The following is a 12,654-nucleotide window of genomic DNA, read 5'->3' as shown; positions in this document are numbered from 1 at the left end:
TGTTATTAAATAACACTTTCAAGTCTCAGGAAGCTCCTGGGGCTTATAAGATTCACAAGATTCTCCTCAACATCATTTCAGCAGTAACAGCCACTAGACAATGGAAAGCTACCTGGAAACTGTCCAGGGAGCCAAGGGATGAAATTAGAATGACTCATCACCCATGCTGGGGTGGAATTTTGTACTAATATGCGCTTCTATAAGTAATCTCTCACCCATATTACTGTAAACAGCCACAGTAAACTCACTAGTTTCAGTAAAACTAATAAGCTAGAGTTGGGCAGAATTGTTTGGTGGTGGTGGCAGTGGTGGTTTCTTTGTTTATATGGTATTTTTTACTCTATTCCTGTGCTCTCTTTGAGATGAGCAGATATTTGTTCATGTATCTCCAGAAAAAAAGTTAACCCAGGCTCTCGTGAGTTGCCTCTGACTATTATGCCTCTGCCTCTCAGTGCTAAAATTGCAGGTGTGTGCTTTATGTTTTCAAGCTGAAATACTAAAATTATTGTGCAATTATACTTCTGTTGATGTTATTTATTTTTAACAATACATGATAGTCCCTTTGAGCCTTCCAATTTCTTTTGTCTGAGTTTTCATTGCTACATTAGCATATATTTGTGTAGCATTCATTTATATATAATCAATTCCCTGAGAGTAAAGTTTGTGTGGACATCTTCTAATATTACTAAAATAAACTTTGATCATCTATAAAGCCATCTATAACAAATTCTTTTCCTGGTTACCAACTTTACTTAGGTCACATACAAACAACAGAAAACAGTGAGTTTAAACAAAAACAAATACCACATTCTTTTTGAGGGGAAAAATCCATTTAATAATAATATTAGTCATAGCAGCAGCAGTAATAGTAGCAGAAAAACAACAACAGTAATAAACAATGTACAATTCCGAGCACAGCAATCTCACAAGCCAATCTGAGTGTGCCATGTCCTTTGTCAACCAAGGGACAGACCAGAACAAACAAACAAACAAACAAAAAACATAAACAAAACCTGTAGGTCAGGTACTTTAGGCTCTTGGCTTTGCCTCATGGTTTAACACTAATACTCTGCTTAGAGAGGCCATACTTTTTACCTAATGAGACATATTTAAACCACCTTCAGTAACAAATCTACAACTATGTTGCATGTATTTGGATTTTCTAACATTAATACTTTTTACATATAACAAATAAAGTTAATTGTTTACAATATTTAAAGAATTGCTTCTAAATAATTTATTTCCACAGATTTTCTCATTATTTATTTATTACAGTTTATTCACTTTGTATCCCAGCTGTAGTCCCTTCCCTGCCCTACTCCCTCCCTCCCTCCTCCTTCTCATCCCATGTCCCTTGCCCAGTCCACTGATAGAAGAGGTCCTCCTCCCCTTCCAACTGGTCTCATCAGGACTGGCTGCATTATCTTCCTCTGTGGCCTGGTTAATGCCCGCCCCTTCAGGGGGAGGGGACCAAAGAGCCAGCCACTGAGTTCATGTCAGAGACAGTGCCTGTTCCCATTACTAGGGAAACCCACTTGGACAATGAGCTGCCATGGGCTACATCTGGGCAGGGTTTCTAAGTTATATCCATGAATGGTCCTTGGTTGGAGTATCAGTCTCAGAAAAGACCCCTGTGCTCAGATTTTTTGGTTTTGTTTCTCTCCTTGTGGCACTCCTGTTCCTTCCAGGTATTTCTACCTCCCCTACTTTCATAAGATTCCCTGCACTCTGCCCAAAGTTTGGCTATAATTCACAACATCTGCTTTGATACCCTACTGGGTAGAGTCTTTCAGAAGCCCTCTGTGGTAGGCCCCTGTCCTTTTCCCTGTTTTCTCCCTCTTCCGATGTCTATCTTGTTTGCCTTTCTAAATGAGGATTGAGCATCTTACCCATGGTCCTCCTTTTTGCATAGTTTCTTTAGGTGCACAGATTTTAGTATGTTTATCCTATATTATATGTCTAATATCCACTTATAAGTGAGTATATACCATCTGTTTCTACTTCTGGGATACCTCACTCAGGATGATATTTTCTAGTTCCCACCATCTGCCTGTGAACTTCATTATTTCTTTGTTTTTAATTGCTGAGTAGATTTCCATTGTGTAAATGCACCACAATTTCTGTATCCATTCCTCAGTTGATGGACATCTGGGTTGTTTCCAGATGCTGGCTATTACAGATAAAGCTCCTATGATCATGGTTGAGGAAATGTCTTTGTTGTGTACTTGAGAATAATTTGCATATATGCCTAGGAGTGCTATAGCTAGATCTTGAGGTCACACTATTTCTAAAATGTTATCACTTGGAAATACGGTTTGGAATGCTGCAAAGGAAGGTTAAGTCAAAGATTAGTTATGAAGTAATTTATAATTTCTATGATATAGTGAAAAGCTACAGAAATGAAATGATCTGTTTATTGAATTACAGTAACCTATTCTTGGATTTATTTATAAAATTAAAAGTGAGATAATTTGAGTAATTGCAATGAAATATAAGAAAGAAATGAAGATTTACATATTTTTACCAAAAACAAAGAATAAGATTATAGGGTAAAAAATTATCTGAAGATCATGATTTCAGTGAGTCATTGTTTTTATCAGTAGAAGTAAAGTCTTCCTATTTCATTAAAAGTGAATGTCTATATTTACACAGAATTCCTTACTGAGAACATAAAATACAAGTTAATTATGTAGTTCTATAACAATTTTTAAGAAAAATGACAAAAAGAAAACATCAAGTTTATTTTAAAATAAAATATATAACTTAAACCATTCTGTTAGACAAGATATTTGGAATAAGCTATGACAGAGTAATATCTCAATGTAAAAATAATGCTAGATAAAAGCAAGTACTGCATAGTTTTTATCTAAACTTCTTTTAAAATAATGAAAATATATTAGTAAAAGGTATTTGAAGAGATTTGCTAGATTGAAGTAAGAAATCATAAAAAATAGCTATGATACAAAGTAATATTTGAGAAGTAATTGAGATATTTATTTTTAATATTGATTGTATGTTTAATTCTAGGCTGTTGGCAGAAATTCATTTCAAAATGTAAGAAGGCCTGATATCACCAGAGTAGAACTTTTGAAGGATATTAGTAGCAAAAAAGATCTGATTATTCGGTTAGTAGCTCATGATATTAGTCAAAAAGATTCAGAAAGTAGCTTCAGAGAGGGCATCGTTTCTGATGAGGATGAGATTGTTTTGGGAGAGGTTGTTGGACACCAGTGTTTAAAAGAAATTTTTGAAGACCAAGTTCAAGAAGTGAAACCCGTAGAAATCCAAGCTGTTTCTCCCGAGACGAGCACAAGCAGCCTGAGAAAGTTCTTATCACTAAGCAAATGCTGTCATCCCACATCTGGTGAAAATATTGAAATCATTGAAACAACTGGAAATCAGACAGCACCCAGTGAGACACAGGCTGAAAGAGCTGCTCCTGAGCTCCGTGTGTCCTCTCCCAAAAGCCTGGCAGAAGCATCATCTTATAGGGACAAGACACAATATAAGGTAGGTCACACACAAAACTCCCCATAGTCAGGAAGGTGAACAACTCATCCATTTTTCTTCTAGGCTTCACCTTCATTATCCAGCAAAGCATACTAAGGGAGAGTCATTATCTGCATAGGTCTGCAGATGTATAGTGTAGATTAAATAATTAACAGAACATGAAACTCAATTAACTATTTGATAGATAAAAACCTATTACTCCTAGCTGAAGGAAAAATGGAAAATGGAAACTGCTTAAGGAAATTCAGCCTCATTAATTAAACAATGGATTGCATTTTGTATTTGGCTGTACATATTTGTTGCACATCCATAGAAAACCTTACGTCAATAGGATGAATCCAGATGTGCTGGCTAAGTTATAAAGAAGTTATAAATGATCTGTGGAAAGTCATATTGTTGCATAGCATTTGCTTACACGTAGGCCCAATCCACAGCACTGAAAACAAATAATAACAAAAAGAAAACCATTATCTTGGTTTGAATTCATGCTTTCACTTAATAAAAGTTATGTTACCTTTCTTAGAAGTTACATGGTAAATGTAAGGTTTTTATATATGCTATTCCACATATTTTCTACACGCAACAAGTTATTCAAAGTATTTTGACCATCATTTTTACATTCATCCATTAAAGTTCTTGATCATGATTGAGCACACGGTTTGTGTTACTGCATCAAGCTGTCAAGTGAGAAGAGACTCAATGACCCTTTTGGTTTTACCCTGTCCAAAAGTCTGTACTAATCAGATTTTTGGAAAATCCTATGATGTGGGATTTCTTAATGATACAATTGCCTTAATGAAACATCTTAACAAAGTTTTTGTGCTTTTGTTCTTAGGCTAGCACAAAAGCTGCAATAAACTACAGAAAATAAACACATGTAACTACAGTCACATCAGAAGCACTGAATTTGCCAACAAACAGATCAGAGTATGTGCTAAAAATGCCTGATCAGACAAGAGTATGGGATGCCTAAAGTTGTAGCTCTGCTCTCTTATTTAATACAATAAACTGCAATTAAAGTATGTTAAAGTCTAAAAATAGATTGTACAATTTCAATAGCTATACTAGGTTTATGTTTAAAATGTGTTCAAAACCTAGTATCATAATGTAGAATATCTTTACAGAGCCGTTTAAAAAGACTTATATGTCTATTAATTTTTAAATAATATTTAAAGTACTCTCTAAAACTTTCATTGAAATATTGACTAGGATACAAAAATTCCAATGGGGGAGAAAGTATATATCAAGCTCTATTGCATATAAAACCTGACTTGTATTTTACAGAAAGAAGAAATCCATGGTACTGAACCAACACATTACTTCATACACAGAATTATGAGTTCATCATCATACAACCAAGACGACCTTCTTTCTGGGTAGATAAAATTTAACGAAATACAAACATAGAAAATTGATGAAAGTAGGGCTTATGGAAAGAATGGGGCTGCTAGGAAAGCGGCATCTAAGAAAGTGCCCATCACCAAACCCTCACTTCTGACTCCATCTGCTCACTCTGCTAGAAGTCTTAAGTTTTCTCTCAGCATGCGATGCTGTGTTTCCACTTCTCTACCACATATTTGTCTCAGTACCTGCTCCCCAGGGGATAAACGTCTTGAACCAGATAGTTGCTAATGTGATAGGGTGCTGTTGTTGTTTGAGGTTGTTGTTAAAACCTGAAGGATATCCTTAGGATCAGCACAGAAAGATTCCTGTTCAGTTTCCTACCTCAAAGTAAAACAACAGCACAATAAAAATGCAAAATACCTGAACAGAAAAATCCTCTAAAAAGATGTACAAAAAAAAAATACATGAAAGTTACTTCACATCACTAATCACTAAGAAAATGCAAAATGAAATCACAGAATATGCCATTTGAACCCATGAGAATAGCTGAAGGGAAAAGGGAGGATAAGGAGGAAGGAAAGAAAATGAGTACTGAGGATGAAAAGAAATTGAAACCTTTATGCACTGATGGTAAAATTATAAAATTGTGAAATCACTGTTAAAAGAAGTGTGAAGCTTTCCTAAAGAACTTGGCATGCAACAAGCATGTGACCCAGAAATTTTGAGTATATTTCTCAAAGACCTGAGAGCAGGTACTGCAACTGATATTTGTGAACTTGTATCCAAAGCAGCATGATTCACAACAGAGCAGCAAAGTAAGCAACATACAATGTTTATCAGTGGATGAATTCTTACAAATTCTTTAGAATATATCTACTATTTAAAGAAAATCAGTACTTGGTGCAGTACGCATGAATGTGGATGATGTTGGACATTAAATCACAAAATGACAAACGTAGCTTTGATTCTGCTTATCCAGAGTAGGCAAAATCCTTAAGACACAAAGTAAAATAGTGGTTTCCTGGAGGTATAAAGGAAGAAGGGATATCACTGGTTAAGTACAAAACATGGTCAGGAGGCATGAGACCATGTTTGCACAGCAATGTCAGTGTTCTCAGTGACATGACACAGCACATGCTGTCCCATGTCTGTGTTCATAGGAAGAAGGACATATTGCTGTTAGCCAGTATCTTCTTCATTTGTTAAATGTACACATTAAAATTTGTTCTTTTTATTTTAGTGAAGCAGAAGAATGTGTACCAGATCCAAAGGCTAATGCATTAGAAGGTTGGATATTTTTCTTAACTTTTAAAAACTGATGAACAAGAAACTTTGTTGACTATTGTGATAGCCTAATTACTTAGGTTAGAAAACGTTAGTTATCAACCTTGAAAGTGTTTATTTTTCTATTTAGGATGTTTGTTTTGGGGAAGCATCCATTATCATTTCAACCAGCTAATAAAACTAGCTGAACGCTTTGTCTTACATGAATTTGATCAGAAGTATGTAAATTTATCATGACCATCTTCCTGGGAGAAAAGAAGCATGTATTGTTATGCTAGCTTTATATCTGGACTAGAACTGGATTTAATTTTCTCGTGGAGAAGTTACGCTTTGCTCCACCAGAGCGCACCCCTATTAGGATGCAGAGGCCCTTTAAAGACCAGTGCACACCCCTATTAGGCTCCAGAGGCCCTCTAAAGACCAGCGCGCACCCCTATTAGGCTCCAGAGGCCCTCTAAAGACCAGCTAGAGTGTTCACTTTCAAGTCTGGCTAGAATGAGCTGTTTCACTTTTTAAAATATCAGCTTTCATGGACATCTTACCCCATTTTTAGGACGGTTTAGTCCAATATTAGTTCAGACCTTGGGAGATAAATCTGACTAGATAATAGCAGTACAGAGAAGAGGTATAAGGGTCGATTTTACTACAGTGTGGGCTTGAAATTCAAGCCGCAAACGTATCCTGACTGTGGCCCTGAAACCTACTCGACATGGTACGGGGTAGTTTTCTCTCAACTTGGGTGCAGGGGGAGTTTTCACCATTGTCAGTTGTAATTGTGTTTGAACACCATGGAGGTATCACAACCTGTAAGCATGATGTTAGTCACCAGGGAGATTTCCGAGTTCTGAAACAGGCTCTAAGGTCCGGCCCGGAAAAGGTCCGGCTGGGAACTGCCTAGCGCTGGTCTCGGCTCTCACTCCTCAGCGCCTGTCTGCAAGTGCACACTAGGGCTCGCTTCCTGTGGTGAGATTTTGTGAATTATTTTGCTTTGTCTTGCTTGGGTGTTTGTATTATGCATTTTCTTTGGGGATTTACATGTTAGCTTGAGGTGAAGAGTCCAATGATAAGAACATTAGATAAATCCAGAAGTTGAAGAGTCCTTTCTGCTTTACTAAGGACATAATTTGAAGAGACTGTAATAGTTCAAGACCTTCCATCATTAGCTCATCACTGTCCTCCATTTCTTCCATTTGTACCTCCATTTCCCTTGTGGCTTCCTCTGCCCCAGAAAACTCTGCTGTCCTTCCATCCCGAAGAGCCTTTCACTTCTGGAGTATTCTTTCTCTTTAGCCTGTCTTATTCTTTTCTCACCTTAGACTTTTTCCATTTCACTTTCCCAGAGAGGTCTCTTCTGATCCCAGCCCCTGAGATGAAATTAACGGCCTCTGTGCCTTATCTAGGTCACGTATTTGCTTCACTTTCTCCAGTGCAGTTGTCTAAATGCTGTGTCTTTTAATTACTTAATCTTGACTGCTTCTTTGAAAATCAGCTTGCTGAATTGATGTTCATCAAAGCCCAAAACAACATATTGGCATCTAGATGTTAAAAACATTGAGTGATACAGGAATGAATGAAGCCAAAGGAGTGGAGAGGAAGAATGTGAAACAGTTTGTTATGAGACTAAAGTATCCATTGGACATCGAAGCTGAGAAAACATGAATTGTTGGATATTTCAATATAAATTTCAGTGGGGAGGTCAGGTTCAACATGCTTAGGCCTAATTTCATACAATACAAAACAAAATCTCAAGTAAGTGTGTATAGCTGAGCCGATTAAATACCTGGAACTTTTATATAACTCTTAATCAGTGCAGCTGAGTAGATGGTCCTAATGCCTATGTGCCTATGTGTGCCTAAGCAACAAGAACAACTGGTGTCCACAGTTATGGCCCTCATATTAAACCCAAATATTTTCAATAATTTCAAAACTAAAGTCAGTTCACTTGTGTACAATATAAAGTAGAACCAAATCCCTAAGGAATATAACTATTCAATCGTAAAGTTACTAATTTTGTCAGCCATCCCAATAATTCTTCTTTAGCTGATATTTTTTTTTACTTTTACTTTTTTCTGGAATCTATATTTCTTCCAAAGAATAATGTCTATCTATTTGTGATGGGTTTTGATAACTTAGTGTGTACACAGTACTTGAACGCACTCTATGTCCTCTTGTCTTCTTATAATTTAGTCAAAATGAATAGTCTCGTTTCCATTTTACTTATGAGAAAACTGAGCCAGAAAATTCAGATTTAATTTGTCAGCCAGTTCTAAGCAATGAAGCTAAGACTCAACAGAGTTTCTCTGCTACATTAGTTGTCTCCTTGACAATGGGTCTCCAGGAACCTTTGCTTGCAAATTAGTTTCTACTTGCTTGTGTTTCAATGATATGCTCATCTCCCTTGAAGACTCAGGCAACTTTTTGATCTGATGTGATTCCCCTGGATTTTCTCTGAGTATTGACTCACCATTTCAAAACATCATAGCTTTCTTCTTTAATGCATTTATGTGTTCTGTTTTTGAGTCAGGCTCTTTTTATGCGGCTCTGTCTGCACTGGAATTTGCTATGGAGACCAGGCAGGCTTTGAACTCACAAAGATTAGACTACCTCTGCTGAGAGTGTGTGTCACCATGCCTGGCTCGCTTATCGTTCGTAATTAAACAATATAGACATGCTAAAGTTGGAGGGTCCCTTAAGCTTCAGCATTAAGATAATCTGTCTTCCATTGTTTGTTTGTTTTTCACAAATCCACTTTTATTTATTTACTTTTCTTTAGTTTAAATCCGGGAAGGGTACAGCATCACACGGATTTTGTGTCCAGTGGCCTTTACAAGAAGGTTGCTTTGGAATTTGGCAGGAACCAGGCCACTGTTCCCATGGGCCCGAGTTACTTTTCCCCAGATCACTCTGGTTTTGTTTGCGTGGCCTCCAGGAGTCACTGTATTGTTTCTTGCTTTATGCACATAAGCACACCTCTTCCAGAGGTAGAATTCTGTTTCCTCTCGGGCATAAACATCCACAATTGTAAGAAGAGCTGTACGCTGTCTTTGGTTCCGGAGCCCTCGCTCGTAGCCAGCAAAAATGGCCTTGTACCACATTTGCTGCTTAGAAGTCCTGCTCCCAGCAGGCCCCGGACACCTGCCCCGATGCTCAGCAGCAAAAGCTTCTCTCACCTTCCCAGGTGCAAAGATGTCTGATGATCTGTCTTTTGAGCTTTAGGAAAACAGGCACAAGGCCTGAGTGGCCTTGCGTAGATGTCCAGCTACTGACACGCAGAGCTTGTCTCTCCTGAGAAATTTCCAAGCGGAAGGCAAATACCAGCTCTATTATTCTAGATCTCTCATTTGTTTCAAACTTGTCCCAATTGCCTATGCATTAAAAATAATAACCCTACATGTCTATGTTATATGATCTCATATGAAAATACTGGATTAATATCAACAAATATATGTATGTATGTCTGTATGTATGTATGCATGTATATGTATATGAAATTTTTTCCTGCCTTTTACAGAAAGTTCTCAGGAACTACACACAAGTGACTCAAACACTGTTCAGGTAAATGATTTTCAATATCTTCTAATTTCTGTATACTGGGATCCAGTTGAAAATAGCTCAGTTTTCAAGTTCTATCAGAGACTGAGAGGCATTATTGAGGAACATCAGGAAACATTACCCTATAAACAATTCCTTCTCACTCAGATCTCCCCATCTGAATGAGACCTGTCCTTCATATCTGAAATTCCCTTTTTGAAAGTTTTTGCTCCTTGGAGTTGAATCAGAATTCCTTTTGTAGGTGAGTAGAGTAAGTCGCTGCTGGTTCTTAGCACCTAACTTCAATTGCATTAATAGCTTGATCTCTCTCTGAAGAAAAGCCTAAAGGTGAGAGTTACTTGACTGTGCCTAGTGCTAAGCGTCCAGTGATTAAGTTGTAGATGTGAACAGGACACAGGGTAGCCTCAAAGATGCTGCACTATTCCCACAGAATGACTTTACATGCAGCCAACTCGCATGGTATGGTCTGAGGAACACTCTCCTCCCTCAACCCTTTCAGTGAATAGATTCGGCCGTATATTCTTTTTTTAATTCTTTTTTTATTCGTTTTTATTCTTTTTCTTTTGTTTTGTTTTGTTTTTCCAAGACAGGGTTTCTCTGTGTAGCCTTGGCAGGCCTGAACCTGCTCTGTAGACCAGGCTGGCCTCAAACTCACTGAGCTCTGCCTGCCTCTGTCCCCCTGCATGCTGAGTTTAGACACATGGCATCCAGCTCTCTTTATTCTTTTTCACAATGTCTTCTTGGTTTATTTTAAATCAGCTTCATAACTTACCCCACCTCAGTGAATACAGAATTACAAAATGACCAGCAACTCAGAAACTTCATAGTATTACAAAATAGTGCTGCTTTAAGAGCCAATTAATAAAAACCTGTTCACACTTAAACAATTTTTTGCCAATTAAAAAAAATTTACTTCTACACTCAACCTTTAAGCATCTATGTAACAATCTCCAACTCAGTTAATTCATACCTTGAAGAAAATAAAATAATATGTCAATGGAAGAGAGGCTCTGATGTTCAAGTCTGGGAGCCATCAACATTCTTTGAATGATTCTAAATTCCTAACGAGTCCACAGCCTTCTGCTCTGGTAAACCTCTTGTTTGCTCTCCTCTCCATTGCTGAGAGATGGATAAAACTGTCATTCTCGCATCTCTACATGAACTTGCTCCCTCCTACCCGCATATCCCGAATCGATTACAACTGAAACCTGGTAACAGTATGAGGATCTGAACATAAATACTATACATCCAGCCTGGGAAAATCAAAGCTCAAAGAGCAGTCAATACTGTTTCTTCCATTTTCTTTCACTATTTCATGGTACAACTTTGAAATTTCATAGAAAGAAAAGAGAAAATGAAGTTTGCTTAAAAGACTTTGATGACATAAACCCTGGTGGTGAAGAGGAGCTTTTTGCTTGTTTGTTTCTCCTGCTGCCATTCACACCTCCTTGCTTTGACAAGTGTTGGTCATGGAGATGAGATGCCATCTAAAATTCTAAAAGAAAATGCTTCTTACAAGAGAGTGTAAGCTTCCAAGCTGATGAAAAGTATGGAGTGGACCTGTTACTTTCATTTTATTGCTGTGCTTTGTTGTCATCAGAAATTGGAGGTGGCTGCAATCCAGCAGAGTATGAAACATAACATACAAGGAGAAGAGAGCCCTAGGCCATTCTAACAAGAAGACTATGGGGGCAAAGTCTGGTAGGACTCTACAGTCTTAGACTCCAAAGTCTGAGAAAGATTACATGGAGAGACATAGGAAAGAAAACATGCAAGTCTCTCTGAAGTTTCTCTCTCCCTTTTTCATTGTCTGATAAGGTTGTTTCTTCCTCCTTTTTAGATTTTCTTTAAATTTTTATTTTTTTAATATTAATTACAGTTTGTTAACTTTGTATCCCTGCTGGATCCCGCTCCCTCTCTCCCTCCCAATCCCACCTTTCCACCCTCATCTCCTCCCTGCCCCTTTCCAAGTCCACTGATTGGGGAGGACCTCCTCCCTATTCATCTGATACTGGTTTATCAGGTGTCTTCAGGACTGGCTGCAAAGTCCTCCTCTGTGGCCTAGCAGGGCTGCTCCTCCCTGGGGAGGGGGGGAGTTTAGATTTAAATTTATTTCTTTTTTTTTCACTTGCATTAGATTATAATTTTTTTAATTTTATTTTTTTTCTTATCAGTTACATTTTATTAACTCTGTATCCCAGCCGTGTCCCGATCCCTCATTCCCTCCCAGTCCCTCCCTCCCCCCCTCATCTCCACCGTGCCCCTTTCCAAGTCCACTAATAGGGGGGGGACCTCCTCCCCATTCATCTGATCCTGTTTTATCAGGTATCTTCAGGACTGGCTGCAAAGCCCTCCTCTGTGGCCTAACAGGACTGCTCCTCCCTTGGGGGGTGGGGAGACCAAAGAGCCAGTCATTGAGTTCCTGTTAGAAATAGTTCTTGTTCCCCTCACTTTGGGAAACCAATTGGTTACTGAGCTACCACAGGCTACATCTGAGCAGAGATTCTAGGTTATATCCATACATGGTCCTTGGTTGAATGTCAGTCTCAGAAAAGACCCTGTGCCCAGATATATTTGGTCCTTGTGGAGCTCCTATCCTTTCCCCATCAGACTAACTCCCCTTCTTTCTTATGATTCCCTGTACTCTGCCGAAGGTTTGGTCGTGAGTCTTTGCTTTGAAAACACTGCTAGTTAGAGTCTTTCAGATGCGCTCAGTAGACTCCTGTCATGCGTTCAATGCACATCCCATCTGTCTTTCTAAACGAGGATTGATCATCTTACCCCATGTCCGCTCAATTGATTATCTTTTTTAGGTGTATAGATTTCATTATGTTTATCATATCATATAGGTCTATATAAGTGAGTATATACCATGTTTGTTTTTGTCCTTCTGGGATATTTCACTCAGAATGATCTTTTCTAGATCCCACCATTTGCCTGCAAATTTCATGATTTCCTCCTTTT

General features: G+C 38.1%; 2 protein-coding genes across 2 annotated transcripts in view; one reads left to right on the top strand and one right to left on the bottom strand.

The window, feature by feature from the left end:
* The window catches only part of Fsip2 (fibrous sheath interacting protein 2), a 75,993-nt gene that overhangs the window by 58,642 nt on the left and 4,697 nt on the right, over positions 1 to 12,654 (top strand). The window contains exons 20-23 of the mRNA XM_060390535.1: positions 3,028 to 3,510; positions 4,795 to 4,886; positions 6,095 to 6,141; positions 9,650 to 9,693. Coding sequence (XP_060246518.1) covers positions 3,028 to 3,510; positions 4,795 to 4,886; positions 6,095 to 6,141; positions 9,650 to 9,693 — 666 coding nt within the window. The remainder of the gene's footprint in view (positions 1 to 3,027; positions 3,511 to 4,794; positions 4,887 to 6,094; positions 6,142 to 9,649; positions 9,694 to 12,654) is intronic.
* On the bottom strand, positions 8,913 to 9,233 carry LOC110566210 (large ribosomal subunit protein eL33-like). Its single transcript, XM_060390604.1, has one exon. The coding sequence runs from the start codon at positions 9,231 to 9,233 to the stop codon at positions 8,913 to 8,915; it is 321 nt and encodes a 106-aa protein (XP_060246587.1).

This window comes from Meriones unguiculatus, chromosome 8, assembly GCF_030254825.1.
Source record: "Meriones unguiculatus strain TT.TT164.6M chromosome 8, Bangor_MerUng_6.1, whole genome shotgun sequence".
In the NCBI taxonomy this organism is placed as follows: Eukaryota; Metazoa; Chordata; class Mammalia; order Rodentia; family Muridae; genus Meriones; species Meriones unguiculatus.
Note: the sequence above shows the minus strand (reverse complement) of the source record. Positions and strands in the feature narration are given on the sequence as shown.